Source organism: Prionailurus bengalensis, chromosome D3 (genome assembly GCF_016509475.1).
Source record: "Prionailurus bengalensis isolate Pbe53 chromosome D3, Fcat_Pben_1.1_paternal_pri, whole genome shotgun sequence".
In the NCBI taxonomy this organism is placed as follows: Eukaryota; Metazoa; Chordata; class Mammalia; order Carnivora; family Felidae; genus Prionailurus; species Prionailurus bengalensis.
Genome location: NC_057356.1, coordinates 17,654,202 through 17,672,751, shown reverse-complemented (window position 1 = coordinate 17,672,751; position 18,550 = coordinate 17,654,202). Strand labels below are relative to the sequence as shown.

The window sequence follows — 18,550 nt, the reverse complement described above, 5'->3', positions numbered from 1 at the left end:
GGGGGCTCCGGGCGGCACCTGGGGGTGAGTGAGGGATCCAAGAGACAAGGCTTACCAGAGAAAAACATGGTCTTACATTCTTTTATTATATATATATATATGCAAATCTGTTTTATGTACAATAATTGGCTCTCTCAAATAATCATACCAAGGCCTTCTACTGGTAATCTTCCTCAGACAGGGTCAGCTGAAACGAGGTATCGGTGCACTTCGTGGACCAGCACAGCAGACTTTGTTCCTGATTTCAGCTTTGAGGCCATGCACACAATTCAAAATATACACAAACTGGGGTAAGGCGATAAAAGGGGGCTGAAAGAAAGCACGGGGTCTGGAACGAGTAAACTGTGTATTTTGCTTGCATTAGAGCCACAACGTGACCAGCAAGTGCTGTGCGTGTCTCAGAGGGTCTCGTACCGTAGTGTGAGGGGCTTCTGAACATCTACGGTGATTGTGTGGCGGGTGGACAAACAGCGTATATGACCTGCCGGTCGCCTCGCCGAGGGCTCATTTCTTCTCCGCCTCTCCCTTCTTGGGTTCTTGTTTCAGTTTGTAATCGGCCAGGGCAGCCTTGATCGCATCTTCAGCCAGCACTGGAAGTGGCACAAGGAAAGACAAGCTAAGTTTGGAGGCTCTACAGACAGAGTCTTAGGAATCGCATCTTTCAGAGCTGGAGGGCCGTGGTGCTGGGAAGGGCTTAACAGAGCCGACTAGCCAGGGTGCGGGGGGCGACGGGCAAGCCTGGAAAGCCAACCAGCCGTTTCCTGAGCCAGGCTGCTCCCGTCCAGTGGCTCTGGAGACACACTGGGGTTTAAATACGTGGGATTTGGGCCTGGTCCCTCAGCCTCCTGGAATGCCCTTTCTCTTTTATAAGACTGGGACACTGTTTTCCTGCTGGGATAGCGTGAGGACTTGCACCAAGTGTCTGATGCATCGGAGGGACAGGAGAAATGGTCTCGTCTGCTCACGTGGAGGTCAGGAATAAAGGTGGTGGATGCTGGCTGAGCAAGCCGGCATGACTTACGTATTGCCAACAGGTGGCACCTGCCACGTTACTCTCCAGAGACCCCAAGCCTGAACACTTTTACTTTGGAGTCAATGTTACAAATGACGCTATGGGGGAAAATAGAAATGAAGAGTGCTGGAAAGACAGCAGCAAGCAAGGCAGCGGCAGAGAGTGGCAGCTGAAGGCTGCGGTGCCCAAGGCGGCGGCCAAAAGAGGCGGCTGGGGGTTTTCTGAAGCCGTGTGAAAATGCTTATGAGCTATGGCCTGTATTCCTGGGTACTTGAAAGTCCAGCTCAGGTGGAAAGAACTCTGGTCTCAGCAGACTTCCTGAAGGCTGTGTTCCACGTCCCTGCCCCAGCACTCTGTTCTCCTGGGGGTCTTACCCTGGGCAGGAGACCAGGCTCTCTGCTGATTTGTAACTAATGTGGTCAGTAAACCTCCATCAGTAAGTGAAGCTGCCATTTCTCATTCCCTCCTTCCCGTAGAAGGTTGAGAGAGAGGATGGAAAAAGCTTTAGACTTAAGGCAGAGACTGAACTAGAAAGCCACGTAGAGATGTTAAGGCATCTGGGCTTTCGCTTAGGACAGCGTAGAGGGGACTAGTGAACGAGCGGACCTGGTCATCCCGTACACAGATGCAGACCTCGACAGGAACAGCGCCTGGGAAAGGACGCGACAACACACATACAACAGATGGGATCGTGGCAAAAGCTTTTCACCTTTACTGGTCTGAACTGGACTCCGATGGGGTGGGAACAGCACAGATTCTGGCATCAGAGATTGGGGGCTAGGTGCTGGCTTTCCCACTTAGAAGCCATGGAACTGGGGCGCTTTAACCTGAGCCCCGCTTTCCTGGTCTGTAAGAGGGAGACGTAAGGACACCTTCCATGGACTAGCAGACGTTTCTGAGGCTGAGAAACGATGCCACGAAGGGCTCAGCATGATGCCCAGCACACATGACCTCCTGGAAGATCCTCCTGGAGACGACTGTGTCACCCGGGGTTTAACCCTCTCAAGGCTACAGAGACAGACTCCGCGATGAAAATGGACTTGCCCGTACCCTGCACAAATGCCAGCTGATACATGACAAACTCCCAACTGCCCCAGCTTGTTGGGATTCTGGAGCAGAGACTTACTGGAGCAGTGCAGTTTCACGGGGGGAAGGCAGAGCTCCTTGGCGATGTCTGTGTTCTTGATGGTCAGGGCTTCCTCTACCTGAGACACGTGAAAGACCAACAGTTTTAGCAGCGATGCTCTCGCTTAAAGAACAGGCAGTAAGAAAAGAGAAGGTCAAAGAGGCCCTCCGGACAGGGTGGTGGGGGATGATTTCCCTTTAACAGCCCCAAAGGCCCCTCGCTTGTGCATCAAGGCTGCAGCTGGGACGCTCAAGGGTGGAGTTCACACACCCCAGCGCTTGGCCAGGGTCAGCAAGGCCGACAAAGACGGTCCCACAAGCCGGCCAGTGAGGAGTCCCTTAGGGGTCTGCTGGAGGCCAGTGATGCGAGTCTTTTTTTTTTTTTTTAAAGGCAGGGATTTCCTATTCTGGTTTTGTGAATACCAGCTTTACTGATGGTCTTATACCAAACGTTTAGAATAAATCCCTTCAACTAGAAGTGCTAAAGAGTGTCAGCGAGGTCAGAGAGATGGCAAATAGGCCAGTGGCACAGACAGGTCTTGGGGTGAGAGGTCTCTTTAGGCCCCTCCTCTGCCTAAAGGAAGACCTGTCTCCTTGAAACACACTGAAAAGGATGCCTGGGTTTGGTTGAGTGCCCAAGGGCACGTGAGGCAGGCCTACATGGCATGGAGCCCCACTGCTTAAGGAATGCCAGATTTCCCCATCTGCCCCCCAGTTTCCCAATTCTGCTGACTTCAATGATTATGCTTCACATTCTGTTCCTAGTAACTCAGATAGGAGGACTTCAAGGTCATAGAAAGGCCCTCTTTCCTCCACTTTCTGGTCACAACTCAAAGGCCAGATCCTGGGAGCACAGGTGCCTTGTCTCACTTCCCCTTTCCCTGAGGACAGTGCTTAACAGATGACTTCAGAGCCACCTCCTGCCGGAACAGGTTAGGTGTGTGCTCGCCAGAGGAGCTTGCCAGCCAGAAGGCCTTGAGCCCCAGGAGGCGGGTGGCACGTGGCCTGGCACTCCACATTGCTGTAGAGCTGCCCAGCTCCCCAAGCACACCCCTCCGTGACTCAGCTCCCTGAACTTGATCCCTTGGGGCTGCAAAGATAAGCAGCCCTGCATTTTGGCTTTTCGGAGAGGTTTTAATGACTGGATTTTAGAAACTCCAGCTCTTCACTGCATTCGGGACCTTCTACCTCTGCAGCTGCTGGGAAAGAGGCTTTGGCAGAGAAAAGGACGGAAAAGATGTTCCAGCCTCTCTCATTTCTACCCTCTGAGGACCTGCTGATCAGCCACCGGGATCACTGTTCTGATTTATTTGTTCACTTTGCCTCCATCTTCGCTGTTTTTGATTCTTTAATTCCTCTTTGAGCACAGGCTAGTTTGTTATTTCACGAATCCTTACAAGCCACCTGCAGTCCTTCCTGAAATATGATGGAAGGAAATAAACAAGAACACAAACCACGATATAACCTCTCCCATCCTTAAACTCCTAGGAAATTACAACATAATCAGCAACCTGGGAGAAAGCCACAGATTTCTTTGTAGTTCTTTTTGTTAGAGGGGGAGGTGAAGATCTTTTTTCTACATAATTAAAAACAAAAGTAAAACCATCAAAATCCCTGAACAAATAAAAATGATCAACCCCCCCCCCCCCCGCCCCCATTAAAATACACCTAACAAAATTATCCGTAATTCTCAACGTAGAGAAGAATTTAATCAAAACCTGAGTAGGAGAAATTTAAAAAATTATTAGAATATTTTGAAAAAAAATCACAGTGACTCCCCGCCCCCAACAAGACCCTTCCCTGAATTCAGAGGCAGGTTTGTTGGGAATGTGATTTAATTCTCTCCGTTTGTAGGCAACCTTACCGTCTTCCCTTTTACCCATTCGGTGGCTAATGAGCTGGAAGCAATTGCAGAACCACAGCCAAATGTTTTAAACCTGGCATCCACAATCTTCCCCTGTTCATCTACTTGAATCTGAAAAAGAGACAGGAGTTAAGCAGTGATTCCTGGTGCCGCCCTGTAGAACTTGGGTTCTCCCCAAGCGCTTTGGTCTTGATTTTCACACTTTTAAGTTCTGGCATTAATGACCACTAAATTTGCTTTGCTTTGGCAAAGGGCTCAGTGGTGAAAAGTGTAGGAACAACTATCACAACTATACAGGCCTACCTGGTAAAGACAGGCTGAAGAATGTGCCCCCCTCCCTCCGTGTTTTGTTTTTGTTCTGCAATCCTAGCTTGTTTTTTGGCTATGAAGGTCTGCTGCTCATGGCTCTCAGTCAATCTGTATGTTGAAGCCCTGGGAGAGTCTGCAATAAAGGCCTCTGGCTAATGCTTTTTAGTTTGGCATGAAGTGACATCTAGTGGTTCCCTCCTGCCTCCCCTTTCTGTTTTCCAAGACAGGCCTGAAGACCTCTGGCAAGCTTCCTACTCACTCCCCAAGGTGAAGTAGATGTGGTCAAAGTTACAGTTTACCCAAAGTGCCAGTCCCTCCCTTTGTGTTGTCTCCCATTTGGGGGGAGGGTTGATATACTGCCATTTCCTGTCTCACCGGGGATTGCTAACTGAACGGTTGTGGTTTCCCTTTGAAATTTGGGGCGCCTGGGTGGCGCAGTCGGTTAAGCGTCCGACTTCAGCCAGGTCACGATCTCGCGGTCCGGGAGTTCGAGCCCCGCGTCAGGCTCTGGGCTGATGGCTCGGAGCCTGGAGCCTGTTTCCGATTCTGTGTCTCCCTCTCTCTCTGCCCCTCCCCCGTTCATGCTCTGTCTCTCTCTGTCCCCAAAATAAATAAACGTTGAAACTCTACCGAGCTGAGGTTGGAATTTAAGCTGAGACAGTAGAAAAGGGAGACTGGTTTACTCTGTCAGAAGGGGTCGGCATAGTGTATTAAGAAGGAGAACTAACACTCAGCTCCCGCTCTAATGATTGGTGACAGCAGCTCATCCCATCCTGTCCTAGGAATCCAGATGGAGACCAAATGAAATGCTGTAGGTGCAAATATGGTTTGTGAACTAAAAGATGAAAACCAGTGGCACCTGTAATTTCATCACATCACCACAAGCTGGCGCTCCCACCAATCCGGTTCCAACGTTTTTTGATGTCTTGTCAAGGGACCCTACATTCCTAGGATTTTCATAATGATCAACAACCTGAAATGAGAAGGTTAAGAGAAGACATGATCACTCTTTCTTGTTACCGCCCCCGCGCCCCCACTTGATGGTAAGCTCCTTGCAGCCAGCAAGCAGAACCTGACAAACAATCGCTGAACACCAAACTTCACCTCAGCAGAAGGGCTTACACTTTATGTCCATGAGACTTTATAACCCCATCTTTTTGTAGCTCTTCTCCACCTACCTTCAGACATTTGAGATGCCGGAGGAAAATCAGCAAAATCATGTCTTAGTTCCACAGGGTTTTTAATCACAAGTCATTGGGATCAAATAGCATTTATGTTATTTCCAAATAAAATCCATCTTCAAAGGGTAATGATTACTACTAACAATTCTAAAATGAATCATGGTCCAGCAATTGAAGGACGGCCCAGAAGCCTCAAGGAGAATGTTCCAGGAGGAACAATGCTATGGAATGCATTTGTGTGTGATAAAATAACCGTCCTATGACCGTATTTCAAGGCCCTGAAATCGCTCTGGTGGAGCAGCGCACCCTGGTGGTTGAAAGGCTGCTAGCCCACGTTCGCGGAGCGTGTATTGTCAACAAAACACACCCCTGGGTGGGGGAGGAGCGAAGTCCCTGCAACCGTGCAGAAGCCAGGACGGAATGATAATGTGGCATACAAAAGGCTTTAATGTAACCTCGAGGCTTGTCTACCAGTTAGTCGTAAGTCTCCCTACCTTCCAGTTTGCTTTCCCCACTTATCCGACCACGGATTTTGACTCCAAGCCCAAGGACGTACAAAATAGTAAGCTAAATCTGGACTTTTTGCCCCATGTTGATTTACCGCGTCCTTCAGGTAGTCCTTTTCTGAGTGGGAGAGTTTCATGTCTAGGGGACTCCACGCCCTCGGAAGGCAAGGGCTGCAAACTACGCACCTATCCCTACACCCCCGGCTCCTTTCCTTTCCGTCCGCCAAAAAAGACAAAAATTAAAATATTGTGACTGTTGATTACGAGTCTGACTCCACTCGGAGCCTAAGGGCTCCGACAGCAAGAACCGCACCACAGATGATCCCCGTGTGTTGGGCACCAGGCCGAGGACTCCACGAGCACTACCTAGCTCGTGTAGATGAATGCCAAGACCTCATTTTACAAATGGGGAAAACAGGTTCAGCGCAGAGCAGTGACTTCCCCAAGGTCACCTGGCCAGGGCAATAGCCTGGCTGAAGCCGGAGCCCGCGCCAGTGTGTGCGTTTATCCCTGAAGTCAGGCTGCCAGATTACAACAGAGGCCTCCTTCCCGGGCTGTTGCGTTTTAAGGCTGGGATGCCCGAAATCGCAGCCAGCGGCGGGGCCCACGGGCAGCGGTTAGTTTTATTTCAGGCGCAGGTAGTCACTGCGCAGCAAACGAAAGCCAGTCCAGGCAGAGGCGCGCGAGGGGACGGCCCCCACCCTGGCTGCACTGGGGGCTCCCGAGGCCGCGCACAACCCCGCAACCGCTCCTCTCCAGGCCGGGCCTCCGCCGGGCGCTGACATACCTGAGTCCCTCAGGTGGTCCTCGTCCTCCCGCCCCCTTGCCGGTGCGGGCCCCGCGCAGCCCCTCATCAGCCCCTACCTTCTTGTGATACAGCCGGGCCGGAGCCGACAGCTCCCGGGCGGGCACGCGCGGGCTTCGGAGCAGCAGGGCGGACGCAGCCCGCCTCAGACGGCCCGCTCCAGCCGCAGCCATCTTGCGGGCTTGCGCCTGCGCAGGCCGAGCGCGAGACCGAGGGGAGGGGTGCGCCCGCGAGTCGGCTCTCCGCTTAGAGCGCGCACCCTTTTACGTCACCGCGACTTCGCGCCTGCGTCCTTCCCCTCTGTGCGCAGGTCCCCGTTTGGCCCCGCCTTGACCACGCCCCTCCGGGGGTGGGCGGGACACGGAGCTAAAGGATCGACGGCGGAGGGCTAGTTCTTCCTGTAGGGTTGTGGATCTGAGGGGGTGCTGAAGCTGCAATGGGGACCCAGATTTGCGTTCACAAAGCCTACCGCCGGAGTGGGCGCAGTGGATCAACCAGTCTACTTCTCTTACCCCCACTTTTCAGCTTCAGGAGTTGAGGGTCAGAGAGATTTAGTAACTTGTCCAAGGTTGCCCAGGCAGACTAATTTGGGAAGCTCTGACAACCCTGGTTCCCGTGTGACCCTATGCGAATGACATCACCTCTTTAAGCCTTGATCCTGACTTTTGTACTAATTCAAGGACAATTCATTCATTGAGCAAATAAACGTTGAGTACCTACCATGTGGCAAGGCGCTGTACTAGTCTTTGGGGATCCAAGGGAAAGAAAAAACACATTCATTGCTTACGTAATTAACCTTGCTAATGAGGGAGAGAGGCAACAAATAAACATCAGTATTTTCCTACTAAAAAATGAGCTTGAGGACGCGAACACACCATGCCCTGATTTTTAAAGAAGTGCAGATATGAATTTATGTCTGCATCTATTTCTCTTTTCATAGAGATAATTTATATGGCAATGCTTGGAAACGAAGAGTTTCTAAATAAGTGTAGTAATGTGATTTATCAATCGAGGTTTGCAGAATATGATCTTAAAAAACCAGAAAACTCACACATATATTTAATGCCCAGCAGGCACCAGGTATTACATAAAGGGGAAGAATCTCTTTGGGAAATGGGTTTTTCTTGTGAATGGTGCAATTGATCCTTCCCCTGAAAACTTGTTTTCTCTGCGTTTGAGGCTCAGTTACTGCGGAGACTGAAACAAACACCAGGTCCGGCTAGGTGGGAAGGCAGGCGTTTATGCCTAGATTCCTTTTGACCTTCTCAAGATGGCGCCAAACCCTTCCCTCCAATCATCACTTCATGACTTCCTCTAGGGCCTGCACTTCTGTACAAAGACTCAACTTCTGTCTAAAGTTGCGATGGAACATGCGCTGTGTTAGGGAGTTTTTCCTCTATGAGTACTTTTACACGTATGTAAATGTGTAACCGCTTTTTAAAACCCACGATCGTGTACTGATGTAGCCAAAGAATGGAACTGACCAAAAAGGTTAAGAGCAGCACAAGCACCAAGTTTACTAGGACGAGAGTGAAACAAAGAGACCCCTGTGACCTGGAAGGGGCTCCTTAAAGAGGAGGCTCCTTAAGTCGTTGGAGAGGGAGGGCTTGTATGGGCTACAGTGGTGGGACCTTTTGAGGTGTAACTGTGCAGCTAATGAACACGGATATGGTCCCTGGCAGGTTGTTCCAGGAAGTGGGTGTCTCAGACAGTCCTGTACTTTCTGCTCTGCTATTAACAAGGGGCCACTTATCCCTATGTGCCCAAGGTCAGTCTGTCTCCTGTCACAGTCCCCCCTTAGAGGAGGTGACCCCAACTGCCCTTGGGGTATGTGGGTGGTGACCTCTCTGACTTCTTCATGCTGGGATGGGGCATGGAGATGAGTGGCAGCTAGAGTCCCTCCCTGTGGGGTCTGTCTCGTGGCCCCCCGTAAAGGTCTAGTGGCACTTCCATTGCTGGGTACACTGATAGGACCATTTGCAGGTGTAAAGGACTCTGGGCGAGAAGCAACAAACCAGGTGAGTGCATTGAGAATATAAAGTCGTAAGAGGAGCATTAAGGAAGGGGTTAATAAGGGAGCTGTTAGTGGCCAAAGCCAGCGCGAACAGTTGAGCCCTTAGGGAGCCCCACCAATTGGAAAGAGCCTCTATGGAGATGACCAGACTGTTGGAGGAATCGAGACGTGTGGCCATCTGTCCCGTTATTGATGTAGAAACAACGTTCTTCCTTAAGGAAGGCACAGGATCACCCCCGCACTTGAGGTTAGCAAGTCTCAGGCCTGTCGGTTTTTTATTTTTAAAAATGTTTTTATTTTTTTTAACGTTTATTCATTTTTTTTTTATTTTTTTATTTTTTTTTCAACGTTTTTATTTATTTTTGGGACAGAGAGAGACAGAGCATGAACGGGGGAGGGGCAGAGAGAGAGGGAGACACAGAATCGGAAACAGGCTCCAGGCTCCGAGCTCTCAGCCCAAAGCCCGACGCGGGGCTCGAACTCACGGACCGCGAGATCGTGACCCGGCTGAAGTCGGACGCTTAACCGACTGCGCCACCCAGGCGCCCCTGTTTATTCATTTTTGAGAGAGCGAGCGAGCATGAGCGAGGGACAGGGAGAGAGAGAGGGAGACACAGAATGTGAAGCAGGCTCCAGGCTCTGAGCTGTCAGCACAGAGCCTGAGGTGGGGCTCAAACCCATGAACCGTGAGATCACGACCTGAGCCGAAGTCAGATGCTTAACCGACTGAGCCACCCAGGTGCCCCATAGGCCTGTCGGTTTTGAAGTGTGACTCCTGCCAAGGAGTTCACCTGCTCTGCGGGTGTTTGTATCCCCTTGATGGTCTCCCTCAATGTCTTGGTCAGTTGTGCTGAGAGGTCTACGGAGGTGCCTCCTAGGGCTGTTCCAGACGCTCCCGACAATCCAGTGAACAAAGAGACCAGAAGGGGAGCCATAGCCACCCTTCGGACCCTGGTCAAGGATCATTTAGAACCTGCAGCATGCTGCTGGAACCAGGCGCATCATCAGCTGGGGGAGCTATGAAAGCGAGGAAGCACCGCCCTCTCCATAAGGGCGGCAGCGTGATGTACTCCCTGGTTCCACAGAACAAACCCTCTTCCACCCGGAGGTTTACGTGGAAGTCGTAAGTAAAGAGGGCTTGGGGTCTACTTGTTGCAGGGGGGCCCCCTGACAATCTGCTCCAAATTAGGGAGGCGTCTGAGTCTTTCCCGTATGGTGGATGCAAGGAAGCTGGAGGGATATGTTTTGAGGAAGAATTCTTGGGACGAGAGGAGTGGTGTGGACGCCAGACTTAAATTTGATGAATTATAAGAGACGGTAGACCTTCTGGCTACACGGACATTGCCTGCGGTGCAGGAGGTTGTGCGCTTTGGGGGATACTGGGCTCGGAGGAAACGTCGAGGGAAAGGTGATATTTATCAGTGTTCTTACACGCACTGAGAGAACTACAGCGGGAAGGGTTCCAGGTCTCCTTCCGCAGAGGCTCTAGTGACTTGGGATGTGAGATTACATTGAGATGTGGGGAGATTACCTGTGAAGAGACCCGTGTGTGGGATGGACGTTGAATTTTCAAAGCAGATTGGGAAGACGGCACTGGCGTTGAGGTGGAGTCGGTCCAACCGGGCGAGGGTGAGGGTACCACTGGACCAAGGGGTGTTGTTCCTTTTAGTTTCCGTATCCTCCTTCCAGGCTTTGAAGAACAGCCATTCAATGTGAGCGCCGGGGAAAGGACTGGTAGAGGAGATGAAGGGGGTGACAGTGTCATTGGCTCAGAGCCACACAGACGTGGGGGCTGGGACGACTGTGCCTAAAGAATCCTTCCCACAGATCCAGCAGTCAGTTAAGATAAAGGCAGCGGCAATTAATGGAACCCACTCGAGGATTCCCCGTGGCGGCCGGCACCATAATTGTATGAGATATAGAAATATTAAAGCCCTAGGGGTCATGGTGTTGTTATGAGACGTTTAAGGGGCGGAGCACTTCTCTGCACTTCTTGAAGAGGAATTGTAGGTCTTCAATAGGCTCACAAATGTCCTTGTCTCCTTCCTTCTGAGGATCATCTGGAGCTCGCCAGGGCTTTAGACGAGTGTGGTGAATCCAAGCATCTCCTCCTGAAATCTTACCAGCAGAAGGGGTGGAGAGGATCACCGGGCAGGGGTCCTCTCAGGAAGGCCGAAGAGAGGGGGAAGGAGGAGGAAGAGATTGAACTAGAACTGGATGCCCGGGCTCAAATAGAGGTCCTCCTTGTATGCGCTGTGTGGTATTTTCATTTTCTTGTAGTGCCCTCTGGAATTTGGAAGGAGAAATGACATGTTTGACCTGTTACTTGTCAAATAATATGTCGTTGGTTAGAAAGGGTCTCCATAAAGCGTCTCGGAGGGGCTAAAGCCAGACCAGCCCTGAGGAGTATTCCTCATTCACAGCAAGGCAATAGGCAAGACCCGTATCCAGGGGAGGCTCATCTCTTGAGCAAGCTTTTTTTAGGTGCCTCTTTAGAACCCCGTTTGCCCTCTCAACCTTTCCTGAGGACTGGGGTCTCCAGGCACAATGTAGGTGGTACCGAATACCTAGGGCAGCAGAGATGCCCTGTGTGATGGGCCATTATCACTCTGAATGCTTTCAAGCAACCCAAATCGGGGAATAATTTTTTAAAACATTTTTTTTTTCAACGTTTATTTATTTTTGGGACAGAGAGAGATAGAGCATGAACGGGGGAGGGGCAGAGAGAGAGGGAGACACAGAATCGGAAACAGGCTCCAGGCTCTGAGCCATCAGCCCAGAGCCCGACGCGGGGCTCGAACTCACGGGCTGCGAGATCGTGACCTGGCTGAAGTCGGATGCTTAACCGACTGCGCCACCCAGGCGCCCCTTAAAACATTTTTTAAAATGTTTCTTTACTTTTGAGAGAGAGACAGAGCATGAGTGGGGGAGGGGCCGAGAGAGAGAGAGGGAGACACGGAATCTGAAGCAGGTTCCAGTCTCTGAGAGGTCAGCACAGAGCCTGATGCGGGGTTTGAACCCAGAACTGCGAGATCATGACCTGAGCCGAAGTTGGACGCTTAACAGGCACCCCAGATCGGGGAATAATTTCATGTTCAATTGTCTTAATTACTTCCAGGGCCTTTTCCATCCTACTGGGGAAGACCTCAATCCAACTGGTGAAGGTGCCCACCCACACCAGTAGGTACTGTATTCCTGGAGTTTTTGGCAAATACCGGCCAATCCTCCCCCAGGAAAAGACCCTGTTTGTTGGACTCCTTGGAGGAGCCACCCGATGGTGCTTGGGGTTATTTATTTATTTATTTATTTTTTTGATATATTTCTCAGGATCCTACCACCTGCTCAACAGTCTAAATTTTTTTTTTATGTTTTTATTTATTTTTGAGACAGAGAGAGACAGAGCATGAGCAGGGGAGGGGCAGAGAGAGAGGGAGACACAGAATCGGAAGCAGGCTCCAGGCGCTGAGCTGTCAGCACAGAGCCCGACGGTGGGCTCGAACTCACGGACCGTGAGATCATGACCTGAGATGAAGTCGGACGCTCAACCGACTGAGCCACCCAGGTGCCCCTAGTCTAATTTTATTTCCTGTGAAGAACTTACACATCCACTGAAGTGTCCCGTCTCTTTCCAGGTGGATGACTGATGGAAGGTTTTAAGCAGTTTTCATCTGGTAGTGGTGGGCAACAAGATCTTCCCCTGTTCATCCTGTAGCCATCCCGAGGGCAAGAGGGTAAATCGCCAGGACAGGGCTCTCATGGTTTCTTTGTCGCTGTATTGGGGCTTCATGGGTTGTAAGGGGGTTCCCAAAAGAGAGGAGCTATTTTGTTTTTAGGGGAAACACTATTAGCTGCCTGTTTGGCTGTGGCATCAGTCCTTTTATTTCCCTTTGCAACCTCATCTGGTCCTTTTTGGTGGCCTTTACAGTGTGTTGGGGGAAGAGACTGAGGTCATGGGCACCTGGATGGCTCTGTCCCTTAGCGTTCAACTTCAGCTCAAGTCATGATCTCGTGGTTCGTGAGTTCAAGCCCTATATTGGGCTCTGTGCTGTCAGTGCAGAGCCTGCTTTGGATCCTCTGTCCCCCTCTCTCTGCCCCTCCCCCGCTTGCACTCTCAACAATAAATAAACATTCACACACACACACACACACACACACACACACACACACACACACACAGACCGAGATCAGTAAATGATCTATCTCCTGATGGAACTCGATAGGAGTCCCAGTGGCTGTTAGAAAGTTTCTTTCTCTCCAGATGACAGCATGGCCATGAAGGACCAAGTAGGCATAACTTAAAGTCTGTACAGATGTTGAACTTTTTACCTTCACTAAAGCTCCAGGGCCCGGGTGAGGGCTATAAGCTCCACAAGAGGAGTTTGAAGATGAGAGGTAGAAAATGCGGACCGGGGAGATGAGCCACGCCAGAGTGTCAGAATCGGAAGCAAGTAGCCACCTTCCACTGTAGTTTGGGAAACCTGTGAGTAGGACCCCTTGGAAGTCTCCCGGATCACTCCTGGGAAGATTTCCGGGAGATCAGTCCTGGGCTTCTCCACTCATTTCCCGAAGGGAGAGGCTGGTCGAGACAGAAAGAGGAAAATTGAGCGGGATACCCAAACGGGCGGTCAGGGGTCAGTTTCCGCCAGCGCCTTCAGGCGTCCACCAAAGAATAGTTCGGTCAGGACGCATCAGTTGTTGTTTGCCCTCCCCTAAGACCCATGCATCGGGAAACTGGGTCTCCAATACATCCTCGTTCCCAACTCCGTTTGGGACGCAGCTGGGAGAAGACCCAGGGAACCTGTCACCCGAGGCTTTGAGAATGGCAACGCCCCATTCGCTCTTAACTGGCTAACAGGTGCCCATAGTTTGAGAGTTCGTGTAAGATAGGAAAAGAGGGTGCCGACTGCTCCTTACTTACCGTTAGAAGACGTGGAGATCTCCAAGGAGCCTTCAAAGCTGTAACCGTTTTTTAAAGCCGGGATTGTGTTCTCAAAAATGGAACCGATCAGCAAGGTTAAGAGCAGCACAGGCACCAGGTTTATTTGGGCGAGGACGAAACAAAGAGACTCTCGCCACCCCGGAGGGGCTCCTTAAGGAGAAAGCCACTAGGGCATCCGAGGGGAGGGCTTCTATGGGTTACAGTGGCGGGACATTTTGAGGGGGAGTAACCGTGCAGCTGCTGAACCTGGATATGGTCCCCGGCGGATTGTCCCAGGAAGTGGGTGTCTCAGACGGTCCTGTCCTTTCTGCCCTCTTGTTGTTATCAAGGAGCCACTTATTCCTAACTGCCCAAGGTCAGGCTGTCTCCTGTCTCAAAAGCAATACAAAATTTCGTGTATTCCCAGATTTTCCCGTCACCCGAGGCTCACAGTTTCCCATTCGGTGGCCCGAGAGCGGAGTTTTGAGCAGGCGAACGCCGCGGGCAGCTTCTACTTTCGCGGGTCCTCGGCCGCCGAGAGAAGACCCGAGAGTCACTGGAAGCGCAAGATGGCGACGGCGGCCGCAACATCGGCTTCGGAAGCGGAGGCCGAGCCTAAGGCCGGGCCCACCGCGGAGGGCGAGGAAGATGAGGTTAAGGCGGCTAGGACGAGGAGGAAGGTGTTGTCGCGGGCCGTGGCCGCTGCGACGTACAAGGCCATGGGGCCGGGGTGGGACCAGCAGGAGGAAGGCGTGAGTGAGAGCGATGGGGACGAGGAGTACGCCATGGCTTCCTCCGCGGAGAGCTCCCCCGGGGAGTACGAGTGGGAGTACGACGAAGAGGAGGAGAAGAACCAGCTGGAGATCGAGCGGCTGGAGGAGCAGGTGTGTCCGTGGCTGGGGCGGCGGGCTCCTTCCCTGTGGTTCCCAAGCGCCGGCCCTTCTCCCCGGTGCCCGGCCCCCGGCGGTAATTAAAGCTCCCAAGGCCGCAAAACCGCTATTAATCACCGCAGCTCCCATCGTTTGGGCGCTTCCTGCTTGCCGGGTGCTTTGCGAGTTGTCGTCCCCTTGAACTTTCGCAGCGACCTAGTGAAGGAAGTAGTGTTATTCCCCGTTTTCCCGGAGGGGATTGAGGCTCCTCGTGGAGGGAATTATCTTGCTGCAGATTACACTTCTGCAAGTGGCGGCCAGGCCTTGAACTTTGAAACGACTCCAGAGCTCCCACTCTGAACCACCCGTTAAAGTATGGTCTGCAGTAGCAATAAAGTGTTATTCATAAGAGAGTGGCTTTTTCTTTCTTTCTTTTTTTAATTTTTTTTTTCCGGTAGGAATGACCATAATGATGAACTGCAGTACGATAGACAAAGTAACCAGCGGGACGGCGATAATAGAAACGGGAAGGTAGAGGTTTCAGCGGCTGGAGGCTGAGGTCCCAGTTGTAGCCCTTCCATGCTTACGTGTGCCTAGGCAGATTTCTTGTCTGAGCCTGTGCTTTCTCACCTGCAAATTGGGAGGAACAACTCCTGCATCATGTAGTTGTCATAACAGTAATTAAAGGCCCAGTGCCTGGCACCTAATGGTAACGTGATCCCTAATTTGTAACTTCTGTGTGATCCAGGGTCCCAGCAGGAAATAGGTGGCACGCTCGAATTAGGATAATTTGAGAAAAGGACAATAAAGGGGCTAATGTGAGCTGAGAAAAAAGCGTGAGCTGAGAAACCAGGAGTGAGGGTTCAGTACCTCGGGGCTCCTTAACAGCAGGACCTTGTGACCACCGTTAGGCCTGAAGAGATGAGGCGGGAAAACTGTGACCAGTTTTCTGAATAGTCGTGTGGAGAGGGCACCTGAGAACAGGTGAGACACCTTTAGTCAGGGCGCGCAGCTGTAGTTTCCCATCAGGGATCGGGGTGGGGGAAGGAATACCCTGACCTCTCTCCCTCTCTCCAAACATCTGCTGGTGCCTTTGGCTGGCGAACCCTGCTGGAAGCAAGAGAGCCAGAGACCCCATGGATATGGTGCACACGGGAGGGCACAGGACAGGGAGGAGAAGGTGGAGTAGAATTGGAAGGGCAAACAGAAATCAAGCACATCCTCACTTTAGTGATGAGGAAACAGGCTCAGTGAAGAGTGAAACGATTGGCTCAAAGTCACTCACAAGGGGATTTGAATTTAACCGGGCTGTCTGCGGCCCCGATGCCACATCTGTATGAAATCAGTGATGGGAAGTTGTTAACCTAGGCTCCTCAACCTTGTTGGGGGTGAGATTCCTCAGGATGGCCTCTCCGGCAGTGATACTTTTGTTGTGAAATAGTAATGATGTGCGTTGGGATCGCTCGTTCCATTCATCATCACACCTGAACGTCAAAGGCACCAGTGGGTGTAGGAAAGTGGTTCCCTGTTCGCTTTTTATAAATAAGCATGCTGGTGTTCGTTCAGTCTTTCATGTGTTGAGAAAATGCCAGGCTGTGTCCCTGTCCTCATGGAAGTCTGTCCTTCTGATTTCTAGCCTTCAGCTTTTCAGCGAGCCATTAGCTCACTCAGATCTTACTCTTCTGTGAGGCAGGGGAAATAGGATTATTGGTTTTAGCAGGAAGGACAGGCTTGGAAGCAGAAAGATTAAATCCTTGATGAGGAGAGGCATCTAGCTAGAGAGGAGGATGGGTCAGAGCAGAGGTGGCCTGGCTACTGGTGTCCCCTCGTTGCCTGCCCCACCTCAGGCCACAGAGGGCGGGATGGAGTTCGGAAGGGGACCACACAGGATGGGATCTGGCAAGTGATGTGAATTGAAGAGCCTCTTAGCTTTATCAGACTCTCCGTCGTGGGGTCGAGGGATTGATTTTTCCCATTTTTCCAAACCTTTCTGCCACCTCCTCCGAATCCCATAGCCTCTAGTTCCTGCTGCCACGGAATAACTTCTAGACAGGCCTGTGAAAAACTCAACCTGGTCGTATTTGCGAAGTCCAGTGCTCATCCCCGAGTGTAGTTTATGAAAGCTTCAAGTTGTGGTATCTGTGTAACAAAAGCAAGGGTTTCCCGTTATCTGTGTTTGTGCCCTGAAACGAAAAGTGGTGCCCTATCGGTTACTCCAACTCGCTGGTCCCTCGGTGGCGCAGGTGGTTAAAACGAGGTGCCAGGGGCGCCTGGGTGGCGCAGTCGGTTAAGCGTCCGACTTCAGCCAGGTCACGATCTCGCGGTCCGGGAGTTTGAGCCCCGCGTCGGGCTCTGGGCTGATGGCTCAGAGCCTGGAGCCTGTTTCCGATTCTGTGTCTCCCTCTCTCTCTGCCCCTCCCCCGTTCATGCTCTGTCTCTCTCTGTCCCAAAAATACATAAACGTTGAAAAAAAAATTTTAATAAAAAAATAAAACGAGGTGCCAACCTCACAGGGCTGTCGTGGAGCTTAAGTGACCTGCTGCTTCGAAAGTTCGTGGCACATTTGACGCATAGTAGGTGCTGTGCCGAGGCCTGCTCTGTTCTTTCCTTGCCCTCCCCATGATTGCCGTGGTTGTGTCTCTTGGACCAGGCCTTTTGTTACTTCTCCACCCCTATTCCAGGTTGTGCCTCTAGGGAGTCAGGAAATCAACACATCATTTTCTGCGTTGGCTAAGCTGCCTCTTTCTTCAAAGCATCCTTTGTCGTTAATGAGGCTCTGAGACCAGAATAGACCTGTGTATGTGCTCATTCGTCGATGCCAAGTGAACTCTGTGGAAATGTCTCTTAAATGCATCCTCAGTATGCATTTCAAACACGTACTTTTGGAACGCCTCTTCATGTATAGTATCTTCATTGTTTGGGCCTAGAAATCAGAAATTTGGACCAAAGACCACCTTAGAGGCCGTTTCTCTACTTCATTGACTTATTCTTTCTGACCTCCATGTGATATGCAGGTAAGGGACGCTTGTATAGACTGACATTACTTACGATGACTGACAAGGACTGTCCCACTCCTCTTCGTGCTCCAAAACCACTCTCAGACCCAAGTGAGTTGAGAGCGGTGGGTGACAGGGAGAGCTTTTGCCCCTTCTTTAACAAGGAAAGTACATTTTGCACAAACTTCACTTCTTTAGTTAGTGTCACTTGAGTGCACACTTGACAGTCCATTTTGAAACATCAGCGTATCGTGACAGCCCGCGTGGCAAGCAGAGGTTCACTCCAGCGCCTTCCTGGTACAAAGGAGGAGAGCCAGGGGAGATGAGAACGCTTGGGTCCTGACCTAGTCCAGTCCTTTTTCAGCTCTTCATGTTGGATCTTGGGATGGGCTCCGCTTGTTAACTTTTAGATATCATGAGCAGGAGAACATTGCTAAAAGTCTTAGGATTTAAAAAAAAAAATACAGGTCATGGTCTTACCTGTTATTGAGCCTTTGTTGTCCTTTTGCATGTAATTTGATACATGCAGAGCAGTTCACATCTGTAAGTTACAAAGGGTGGTAAGTGACTACTGCTTACCCGGCGCGTGGTCGAAGAGTTAGAACTTCAGCAGTGTTGTTGCAGGTACCGATGGGTCTTTCCCCTATTCCATTGCCCTGCCTCTCCTCCCAAAACCCGGGTAACTACTTTCTTGACTCTGCCGTGCTCCCTTTTCCCTTAAAACGTGTAATTTTATTTCCCACGTATGCATTCCTAAGTAATCTGTTGTCCACTTTTGTTCATTGATGAGCTTTTAAAAAATATACCATGCTGTATGTAATCTTTTGGGACTGCTTTCCACTCAGCATCGTGTTTCTAACATTCATCTGTGTTGCTTGTAGCTGCACTTAATTCATTTTGACTACTGTATATTTAGCATAACATTGGGCGAGTATCCCACAATTTATCAGT

General features: G+C 50.9%; 2 protein-coding genes and 1 long non-coding RNA gene across 4 annotated transcripts in view; 1 reads left to right on the top strand and 2 right to left on the bottom strand.

The window, feature by feature from the left end:
• Nucleotides 1-67: 67 nt before the first annotated feature.
• On the bottom strand, nucleotides 68-7,050 carry ISCU (iron-sulfur cluster assembly enzyme). Its single transcript, XM_043557810.1, has 5 exons — nucleotides 6,862-7,050; nucleotides 5,170-5,283; nucleotides 4,002-4,112; nucleotides 2,139-2,217; nucleotides 68-590 (listed from the first exon to the last, which is right to left on the bottom strand). Exons 1-5 carry the CDS (start codon nucleotides 6,973-6,975, stop codon nucleotides 505-507), a joined length of 504 nt encoding a protein of 167 aa, XP_043413745.1. The 5' UTR covers nucleotides 6,976-7,050; the 3' UTR covers nucleotides 68-504.
• A 3,067-nt stretch (nucleotides 7,051-10,117) lies between these two features.
• Nucleotides 10,118-14,255, bottom strand: LOC122470334. The gene is made up of 2 exons (XR_006293898.1): nucleotides 13,735-14,255; nucleotides 10,118-11,102 (listed from the first exon to the last, which is right to left on the bottom strand). It is a non-coding gene; the product is annotated as an uncharacterized LOC122470334 (long non-coding RNA).
• A 12-nt stretch (nucleotides 14,256-14,267) lies between these two features.
• Nucleotides 14,268-18,550, top strand: part of SART3 (spliceosome associated factor 3, U4/U6 recycling protein) — a 36,715-nt gene continuing 32,432 nt past the window's right edge. Inside the window, exon 1 of one of the 2 annotated variants that reach the window (XM_043557805.1) lies at nucleotides 14,268-14,618. In XM_043557805.1, coding sequence (XP_043413740.1) covers nucleotides 14,304-14,618 — 315 coding nt within the window. In that variant the 5' untranslated portion in view covers nucleotides 14,268-14,303. The remainder of the gene's footprint in view (nucleotides 14,619-18,550) is intronic. The other variant, XM_043557808.1, reaches the window with a different exon arrangement.